Below are 11290 nucleotides of genomic sequence, written 5' to 3' on the forward strand. Positions count from 1 at the left end.
TAGGCATTATACTTGTATTTATAATTGTAATAATTATATTTAGCTCTTACAATTATGCTTGGTAAAGTGAGGGTCAGTGAAAAAGGGGAAGACCCTCAATGAGATGGATCGGCACAGTGGATGCAACAACAGGCTCAGGCATAGTAAGGATTGTGAGGATGGTACAGGACTGGGTAGTGATTGATTCTGTTGTACACAGGGTGGTTGTGAGTTGGCTCTGACTCGACAGCAGCTAATGACAACAACACATAACAATTATTATATTCCCTTCAAGCTTCATAAAGATTATTTCCTCATTCTAATTCCCTCAAGAAATATATATTATTGCCAATAGACTACTATTGATATAATAAACTTTGCACTTATAAACTTCTAAAGTTAACTTTTATCAAGAAAACTCACAGATTTGACTTAATGCATACATAATCATTTTGAACCCACAATGTCATCAAAGTTTCTCAGTTGTGATTAGTGATTTCCTTTCCCATATTCAGTCCCCTAAATAACCTTATTTATATGTTATATGGTATACATAATATTTCAAAGCTTCTGTATATTTCACAACATTTTATTCTACTTACCTTTCCCACCTTTATTTACTTCTTGAAGTAGCTTAATGCCAACTCTTTTCATATCTACAGAGAACAGATGAAGTATGGCAAGACCCAAAGATAAAGATGGTGGTTTTCCATTCCATTCTTTAGTGAGACACTGAATTAATTCAATTTGAGGACACACCCTTATGAGCTGTAATAGGTCATCTGAAAGCAAACATGAGAAACTATGTCTCAAAATCCTAGTAGATAAATCAGGTAGGAACTGGGGAACTGGGACTAGATAATGCCTATACTTCCTGATCAACACTTCTTTATCCAATCCTTCCAAGCCCCCCTCAATACCTAACTCCAACCCAAATTCAGCACTGCTATCTTCAACCAAAAAAAGTCATGCACAGCACAGCAAAAATTAAACAAAGGAAAACAATACATAACAAAGAGCAAACACACACAAACAAATAAGTTTATCAAAGGACTATCATGAAAAGATATGTGGTATAATAGAAAGGAACTAGACAGAAAATTAGGAAGCCTGAATTCTAATTATAACTCCATCATCTATAATATTTTAGATCCCAATTTCTGCATCTGAAAAGCTCTAGAATTGAAGATAATTTCTAAGGTTCCATCTAATACTACATTATGTTTGTCTATATCTTTTTGCTCATATTGGGGCCAATTTCTAGGGAGTAGAATGTCTTTCTGTGCCATGTACCAAAAAGAGACTTTGTTGTTGTTATTGTTATATGCTGTCGAGTCAAACCCGACTCATAACGACCCCTCCTTGAGTTTCCGAGGCAATATCACTATGGAAGTAGGATTGCCCAACCTTCCTTCCGAGGAGTGGCTGGTGGGTTTGAACCACCAGCCGTCTGGTTAGCAGGCAAGTGTCTTAGCCACTATGCTACCAGAGCTCCATATCATATCTTGTTGCTCATATTGGGGCCAATTTCTAGGGAGCAGAATGTCTTTTTGTGCCATGTACCAAAAAGAGATGTAATAGGTTTTTTATTTAAGACATCAAGTATTTAAAAATTCAAAAAAGATTTTAAGAAACTATTAGCTAGCTCAATTAGCTGTAAGTAGAACCATGAGAAGTTGTCAACATTTGACCATTTGGGGGCTACAAAAAGAGCAATTTCATATGGTTCACTCTACTAGTTAACCTCTGAGGTAATCTAAAACTACAGTTATGAGTTATATTCTTAAAATTTATAAACTTTGTTTTCACTTGTTAAACTTGTATATTAAATTACTGCATTTAATATTTTTGGGGAGCTCTGGTGGCATAGCGCCTAAGGCATTTGACTGCTAACCAGTAGGCTAGTGGTTCAAGCCCACTAGCCACTCCTCGGAAGGAAGCTTGGGCATTCTACTTCCATAGTGATACCACCTCAGAAACCCAAGGACGAGTCCCTATGAGTTGGATCCAACTCAATGGCAGTAGGTTTTAGTATATTTTGGAGGCTGCTTTTCACTTGGGGCAGGTCTTTATAAAGGCTGGGACCTGAGGTAGGCAGGCCCAGGGCATGGAGGCTGCTTTTCACTTGGGGGTGGCTCTATATTAAGGCCAGAGCCTGAGGTAGGTGGGCTTGGGGCTTGAAGGCTGCTTTTCACTCAGGGGCGGCTCTATTTTTAAGGCCAGGACCCAAGGTAGGCAGGTGCAGAGGAGTTAGGAACAACTAAGGGAAATGAACTTGTCTGTCAATTTGTCATCCTGTGGTGGTTTATATGTTGCTGTGAGGCTAGAGGCTATGCCACTGGTGTTTCCAAATGCCAGCAGGGTTACCCATGGTGGACAGGTTTCAGCAGAGCTTCCAGGCTAGGACAGACTTGGAAGAAGGAAGAGGCCATCAACTTCTCAAACAGTTGGCCAGTGAAAACCTTATGAACAGCAGTGAAACACTGTCTGATATACTACTGGAAAACTTTATGACTAGCCTTGAAACATCATCCAATATAGTGCCAGAAGGTGAGCCCGACAGGTTGGAAGGCACCCAAAATTTGAGTGAGGAAAAGCTGATTCTTCAGAGCAGAGATGACCTTAACAATATGGATAGAGTAAAGCTTTCAGGACCTCCATTGGCTGATGTAGCATGACATTAAATGAGTAGAAACAGATGCAAAATCCATTAATAATGGGAACATGGAGTATAAAAAGTATGAATCTAGGAAAATTGGAAGTTGTCAAAAATGAAATGGAATGCATAAAGATTGATATCTAAGGCACTAGTGAGCTGAAATGGACTAGTTTGGGCCATTTTTAATCACACAACCATATGATCTACTATGCTGGGAATGACAAATTGAAGAGGAATGGTATGGTATTCATCATCACAAAGACTATTTCAAGATCTGTCCTGAAGTACAATACTGTCAGTGATAGGATAATATCCACTCACGTACAAAGAAGACCAGTTGATACTACTACTATTATTCAAATTTATGCACCAACCACCAAAGCCAAAAATTAGGAAATTGAAGATTTCTACCAACTTCTGCAGTCTGAAATTGACTGGAAATGCAATCAAGATGTGTTGATTATCACTGGTGATTGGAAAGCAAAAGCTGGAAACAAAGGAGAGTTACTAGTACTTGGAAAATAGGGCCTTGGAGATAGAAATAATGCTGGAGATCACATGATAGAATTTTGCAAGACCAATGACTTATTCATTGAAAATACCTTTTTTTAACAACATAAGTGATGGCTAGTACACATGGACTTCACCAGACAGAATACACAGGAATCAGATTGATTACATCTGTGGCAAGAGGTGATGGAGAAGTTCAATATCTTTGGCCAAAACAAGGCCAGGGGCTGATTGTGGAACAGACCACAAACTGCTCATATGTACATTCAAGTTGAAGTTGAAGACAATTAAAACAAGTCCACTCTTAAGAGCCAATATATGACCTTGATAATATCCCTCCTGAATTTAGACACTATTTAAAGAATAGATTTGATGTATTGAACACCAATGACTGAAAACCAGAGGAATTGTGGGATAACATCAAGAACATCATCCATGAAGAAAGCAAAAAGTCATTAAAAAGAGAAGAAAGGAAGAAAAGACAAAAATGGATGTAAGAAAAGACTCTGAAACTTGCCCTTGAAGGAGAGTAGCTAAAGCAAATGGAAGAAATGACAGGATAAAAGAGCTGAACAGATTTCAAAGAACAGCTCGAGAAGACAACGCCAATTGCTATAATGAAATGTGCAAAGACCTGGAGTTATAAAATCAAAAAGGAAGAACATGATCTGCTTTTCTCAAGCTGAAAGAACTAAGGAAGAAATTTAAGCCTCAAGTTGCAATACTGGAAGATTCTATGGGCAAAATATTGAATGACGCAGGAAGCTTCAAAAGAAGATGGAAGCAATACACGGTCACTCTACCGAAAAGAATTGGTTGATGTTCATCCATTTCGGGAGGTGGCATATGATCAAGAACGAAGGAAGAAGTCAAAGCTGCACTGAATGAATAGGCAAAGAACAAGGCTCCAGGAATTGATGGAATACCCATTGAGATGTTGCAACAAACAGATGCCTCACTGGAGGCACTCACTCGGTTATGCCAATAGATTTGGAAGACAGCTACCTGGCCAACTGACTGGAAGAGATCCACATTTGTACCCATTCCAGAGAAAGGTGATCCCACAGAATGTGGAAATTATCGAACAATATCATTAATATCTGTTTGGTTACCTAGTGCCACTCTGACAAGAATATACCACAAATGTGATGGCTTTAACACTGAAGTTTGTTCTCTTACAGTTCAGAGGCTTTAAGTCCAAGTTCAGTGTGCCAGGCTCTAGGGGCTGGGTGAAAGTCCCTCATCCCTGGGCTTCAGCTCTGCCTCCTGCTCCTGGCCCACTGAAGTTAGAGGCTTTTCTTCACTCAGACAGCTGCTGGCTGCTAAGACTGACAAACCCAAGCTTGACAAGTAAAAAGGCACAGTCCTGATGTTACCAAACCACATGGCAAGCCACTAATTCAAGTTCATTGTAAGTCCCAAGGTCAGCAGAGCATGGCAGGCTGCTGAACAATGACATGGCTACATGCAGGGTCCAAGAGTGCCATAAGCTAGATACCATTCCCCAAGGCTTCTCCTTATATACCAGAAGCAGATCACATCCCTAAGCCTCAAGCTGCCCACAGTAGATTCCACTATGGACTTGATCACCAGTCTCATTATGGGAAATACTACATCCAGCTGTCCAGACACTGAAACAGGTCCAGCCATGTTGACACACAAATTTAACTATCATAATATCACATGCAAGTAAAATCCTACTGAAGATTCAGAAACAGTTGCAGAAGTACATTGACAGAGAGCTTCCAGAAATGCAAGATGGATTCAGAAGAGAATGTGGAAAGAGGGATATCATTCCTGATGTCAGATGGATCTTAGCTGAAAGCAAAGAATACCAGAAAGATGTTTACTTATGCTTTATTGACTGTGCAAAAGCATTTGATTGTGTGGATCATAACAAATTGTGGATAACATTGAGAAGAATGAGAATTCCAGAACACTTGATTGTACTCATGAAGAGCCTGTACACAGATTAAGAAGCTGCTGTTTGAACAGAACAGGGGATGCTACATGGTTCAAAATCAAGAAGGGAGTGCATCAAGATTGTATCTTTTACCATATGTATTCAACTTCTATGCTGAGCAAATAATCCAAGAAGCTGGATTATATGCAGAAGAATGTGGCATTAGGATTAGAGGAAGACTTATTAACAACTTGTGATATGCAGGTGACACAACTTTGCTTGGTGAAAGTGAGAACAACTTAGCACTTACTGATGAAGATTAAAGACTACAGTCTGCAGTATGGATTACACCTTAATATAAAGAAAACAAAAATCCTCACAACAGGTCCAATAAACAGCTTCATGGTAGATGGAGAAAATATTGAAGCTGTCAAGGATTTTGTATTACTTGGTTCTACAATCAACACCAATGGAAGCAGCAGTCAAGACATCAGATGAGGTACTGCATTAGGCAAATCTACTGCAAAAGATCTTTTTCAAGTGATGAAGAGCAAAGATGTCTCCTTGAAGACTAAGGTGCACCAAAGCCAACCCATGGTATTTTCAATCACCTCTTACACATGTGAGAGCTGGACAATAAATAATGAAGACCAAAGAAGAGTTGATGCTTTTGAGTTGTGGTGTTGGAGAAGAAAGTTGAGTACAATGATCTGCTAAAAGGACTAACAAATCCATCCTGGAAGATGTGCAGCTGGAATGCTCATTGGAAGCGAGAATGGCCAGACTTCATCTAACCTATTTCAGTCACGTTGTCAGAAGGGACCATTCCCTGGAGAAGGATACATTGCTTGGTAAAGTAGAGAATCAACAAAGAAGGGGAAGGCCCTCAACGAGATGGATAGACACAGTGGCTGCAATGACGGGCTCAGGTATAGCAAGGATCGTGAGCAATGTTTTGTTCTGTTGTGCATAAGGTCTCTGTGAGTTGGAGATGACTCAATAGCCCCTAACAACAAGTGTGATTCTCTTACTACCTAATTGTAACCTCAAAGACTCAAAAAAAAAAAAAAAAAAAAACCCATTGCCACTGAGTCAATTCTAACTCATAGCAACTCCATTGGGTTTCCAAGGCTGTAAATCTTTACAGAAGTAGATTGTCCCATCTTCCTTCTGTGGAGTAGCTGGTTCGTTTGAACAACTGACCTTCTGGTTAACAGCCAAATGCCTTATCCACTACATCATCAGAGCTCCTTAACCGCAACCTAGGTGTTTCATAATTTTGAAATGAACATTATTTCACTAATTTTTCCTTTCTAATGCTTATAATATATTAGAATTCAGAACATTATTCAATATGACTAATACGTTAATCTGTTTTTTAAAAAAATCCTTTACATAGCATGTCCCAACATACCCATTAAATTTATATTTAACACTCTGCATGTCCAGGACTGTCCAGTTTACTAAATAATTATGTATTGAAGAAAAACATAATATACCTGAATGTCTAACATGAAAGTCATTCAGTTCAAGCTTAATTGTTGTCATTAAAAATTACAAATGAAATGTCCTACTTATCGTATATATAATGATGTCTAGTGGAGTGGTAGTTAAGCATTTGGCTGCTAACCTAAATAAAGGTTGGAGGTTTGAATCCACCAGCTGCTCCATTGCCTGCCTTCATGAGTGATGTTCAATTTAAATCCAGAATTCTAGTGTATATGAATAAGTAGGCTTTTAAAAAAATTTATTTACCTGTAGTAAAGTCCTTAAATTGATGTATGTATTCCATGACCCTATAAAATTGACCAACTTTACACAGACAAAGAAGAGCTTTCTTGTGCAGGCCACATTCATTGTAGATCATCTGAGCTAAAGCCATGCATTTGGCCTTGTTATAAGTATCCTGCTCCCCATAATCACAAATCACATCACCAGCCTCCTCAGAAAATGTCAGCCTAAAGAAAGCACATCAGTAAGGTACATGTTTGAGCATTCTGGATGAGTGGATGAGACTCTGGAAATGTTAAGAATTCCAAGTTAATAAGCAATTAATTGATCAGCGTATCTAAGATTTAACAACAAGAACAAAAACAATCAGAGCATGTATTCCTCTGGGGAAGACATCTTGGTGAAGTTGAGCTCAAGTTTTTTCAAAATCCACAAACAAGGTTAAAACGCTTCTGAAAAGATAGATGGTGGGATTGAAACTACAAGGTAAATTAAAAGTCTCTCATAATTGGGGTTTGCAGCATTTAACTAGATTCCAAACTCTGCCAAACCAAACCAAAGCACTCCCATCAAGTCAATTCTGACTCATAGTGACCTTATAGGACAGAGTACAACCATAGGGTTTCCAAGGCTGTAAATCTTTATGGAAGGAGCTCTGGTGGAATAGTGGGTAAGGTATTTGGCTGCTAACCAGAATGTCAGTGGTTCCAACCTACTCCATGAGAGTAAGATAAGGCAATCTACGTCTGTAAAGATTTCCAGCCTTGGAAACCCAATGAGGGTTGCTATGAGTCAGAATCAACTCTATGGCAATGAGTAAATCTTTCTGGAAGCAGACTGCCTCATCTCTCTCCTGAGGAGTAGGTGGTGGGTTTGAACCACCAATCTTTTGGTTAGCAGTCAAATCCTTTAACCACTGTGCCACCAGATACTTACTAAATATTGGTTAAAGATAACAACTGATTTCAGCTCTTAATTAGTGATAAATCTCACAAGCATTTGTACTAAAATGAAAACAAAGAAAGTGTGACGCCACTCTTATTTTTAAAACTTGCTAGAGATTTATAAGAAGCAACAGGGAAAAAACAACCAACCACATAATTGTGATACTTAGAGACTGAAGGAGGGGTTCTTTTAAGATGTTGCAATTGAATAGATTTCACTTATCATCATATTTTAATGCACCATCTTCAGACACAACTGATGTGACCAATCTATACTATCACAGTAACTTCACCCAGAAACTGTAAGCATAAAGCAAAAGAACATTTGGGGGTGCTTAAAGATATCACTTCTAATGACTGATTATATAAAAATTATGCTGTAGTTGTATTTTAAATCAATAGCTACAGAAAAAACAGGAATCACGTAATATTTGTGTCTATGTATGTGTAACAAAATGGTGCTGAAATTACAATGAAATTCTGATACCCTCACAAAATCTCTTTACTGAAAACTATCAATAAATAAATAACGTCCTTTATGTTTGTTGGGGTGGGCAGCAGAGAATCAGAAGGCAGTTTCTGAGTATAAATAAATTATTTAGTAATCAATCCCTGACTTTTATACTTAAAGACCAAAACACATATTATCAAATAAAATTCATTAAAGAAAGGCTCATGGGGGGATCTCTGTAGGAGATCCTAAATAGAGTGGGAGAACAATGTGGAACAAAACTCAAAATCATTTGGGAAAAAAAAAAAAAAAGGGACCAAGTTTGCTGGTCTGAGAGAGCCTGATGGAACCACTGAGACTATGGCCCCTAGCTGTCCTTCAGGTCTGGAATTAAACCCACTCCTGTGGCTGCCAGCCAAGCAAAAGACAAGCATATGAGTTGAACATTTACACTAGGTAGATACTCTCCTTGGAGAGAACAATCATGGGAGAATAGAAGGGCTGTGTATGCACAGGGAGACAGCTCAGGGGGCAGGAGTGCATGGAGGGAAGGACACAGGGAAGAGGTAACTACGGGGAGGAAGTGGGAGGGGAGCTGTTACATTGTGGGAAATTGTAGTCAATGTCATGAGACAAAGTGTATGTAAACTGCTGTAAGGAAGGTAAATTTGCTCTGTAAACTTTCACCCAAATCACAATTAAAAAAAAAAAAAAAGCTTATGTCTGAATTAATGAAATTCGAACTATGAAAAATAAAATAACGGTATTGATATGAGAAATAAATACTAAATGCTGTGAGGAATGTTGGTATTGTCAATTATCATTTTGCTCCAGTACTGCCCTCACTACATTGACTAAAATAATACCCGTTTACTCGTTCAGACTCAGAAAATGTGGCTGTAGGTACCAAAACCTGTATGTTGGTGTTTACATGTACTCACAGCCATGTTCTTGCCTTTTCCTTCCCAGTGATGTGATACTGGCCAATCTTTGTCTATCCTTACTGTTCAACTTCCATCCATCATTAAATGGTCATGAATCATGTAATGAACTTCCCAGAATCAATGATCTGGGCTCACTGTAGCTGGTCCCCATTACTCCATGAATGCTTAGTAAATTCCTTCTGATTATTTGCAATAGGGACCTGAAGTAAATGCTTAAATAACATGTTGATGAAGAAGCTATCAAAATTTTGAAAAGAACAAACAACTTAATTAACCCAAACTCCAAAACTCATTGCCATCAAGTTGATTCCAACTCATAGCAACCCTAAAAGAGTAGAACTGCCCCACAGGGTTTCTAATACTGTCAATCTTTACAGAATCAGACTGCCTCACCTTTCTCCCAGAGTGACTAGTGGGTTCTACAGCTCTTCAGTTAACACTGTGCCATCAGGGATCCTTTACTTTATTAACCATATGTTAAAATTAAAAGCATAACTTGCTTACCTTTCCTGGGTGACCCAATGTATAACTAAATCTAACCGTTTTTCAGATAATCCACACTTGATGCCTTCCAGGGTCAGAACTGCATCAACAGGACGTCTAAAAGCCTGGCTTGTGCTAAAGAGTGCCTCAAAAAATAACAGTAATGGAAGAGGCTTTCCTCTAATTTTTCCAACAGCTACAGAAAGAAGAAAAGTTTTGAATCAAATATTTTAAGTAATAGTTTCTTTTTATTTCATATTATTTTCTGAAATTTTAATAACCCAAAATTATCTATGCAATTCTGGTTTTCAACTAATGCTGATGAATTATTTAGAATAATAATTAAATATCACATGTGAAAACAGAGGGAGAGATTGATGTGTCTATGAATTAAATGTAGAGATATTAGCACAGAGAATCCGAATACTGATTTTTCATTTCTTTTAAGATTTTTTAACTTGCTTCTCAATTCTCACATATATATGCGAATAAAATTAATTCTGAATAAGTGGCATGTTGGCCTGTATATGCTTTGTGGTTATTAAATTGCTTTATCCCAAAGATCATATAAGGTGGATACCATTATCATTCCTATTTTTTAAAAGATAAAGCTGAGGTTTAAGAAAATTAAGTAGCTAGGTTAAAGAATACAAGTCTCTAATAGAGATAAAATTGAAACAAAAACAGAAGTATGTGCCTCCTAGCCAACATTTTATACCATTTTATCCCTTCATATTTCTTAATAAATTAAAATATATCTTTAATATATAGGAGCTCTGATAGTGTAGTGCGTAAAGCACTTGACTGCTAACCAGGAGGCTGGTGGTTCAAACCCACCAGCCATTCCTCAGAAGGAAATTTGGGCAATCTACTTTGTCGTGATACCACCTCGGAAACCCAAAGAGGGGTCACCATGTGTCAGGTCCAACTCGATGGCACATAACAATAACAACAACAATTTAATATATATAATATATATATGTGTATACACACACACACACACACATATATACATACATATATATACACACACACAAATATATGCATGTGTGTGTATGTGTATGATGGCAAAATATAAAGATTTCTTATATTTAACTTAGATTAATATATAATTTGATAAAAGATCATTCAATCAGACTTTGAGGCAAAAATGGTAGATTGAATGCACACATTTAATTTTAGTCAATTATACTAGTTGCCATCAAGTTGATTCTCACTCATGGTGACCCCATGTGTGTTGGAATACAACTGTGCTTCATAGGGTTTTCAGTGGCTGATTTTTTAGAAGTAGGTATCCAGGCCTTTTTTCTGAGGCAACTCTGGATAGACCTGAATTGTCAACTTTTCAGTTAGCAGTCAAGAGTGTTAACTGTTTGTTCCACCAAAGGACTCCAATAGAACATCATTAATATATACAGTAAAAGGATTCACAAGAAAATTTTAAAAGGATACAACAACAAGGAAGCTAGGAAGTGGATACACAGAGAAAATTGGCATGTTGATGCTGTTCACTGCTGTTGAGTCAGTCTCCAACACATGGAAACCCCATGCACAAAAGGATCATAGGGTTTTCATTGGTTGATTCTTTCAGAAGTAGATTGCCAAGCCTTTCTTCCTAGTCTGTCTTAGTCTGGAAGCTCTACTAAAACCTGTTTAGCATAATAGTAACACAAAAGCCTCCACTGA

The 11290-nt window shown here is 37.8% G+C and overlaps 1 protein-coding gene across 1 annotated transcript in view; it reads right to left on the reverse strand.

Moving 5' to 3' along the window:
- CLHC1 (clathrin heavy chain linker domain containing 1) overlaps positions 1-11290 on the reverse strand; it is a 138864-nt gene that overhangs the window by 23767 nt on the left and 103807 nt on the right. The window contains exons 8-10 of the mRNA XM_007938001.2: positions 9626-9800; positions 6807-7009; positions 582-761 (exon numbers count right to left, since the gene is read on the reverse strand). Of these exons, the coding sequence (XP_007936192.1) occupies positions 582-761; positions 6807-7009; positions 9626-9800 (558 nt within the window). The remainder of the gene's footprint in view (positions 1-581; positions 762-6806; positions 7010-9625; positions 9801-11290) is intronic.

The sequence above is a fragment of the Orycteropus afer genome, unplaced genomic scaffold, assembly GCF_000298275.1.
Source record: "Orycteropus afer afer isolate SDZICR_OR568_19922 unplaced genomic scaffold, OryAfe1.0 scaffold00046, whole genome shotgun sequence".
Lineage (NCBI taxonomy): Eukaryota > Metazoa > Chordata > Mammalia > Tubulidentata > Orycteropodidae > Orycteropus > Orycteropus afer.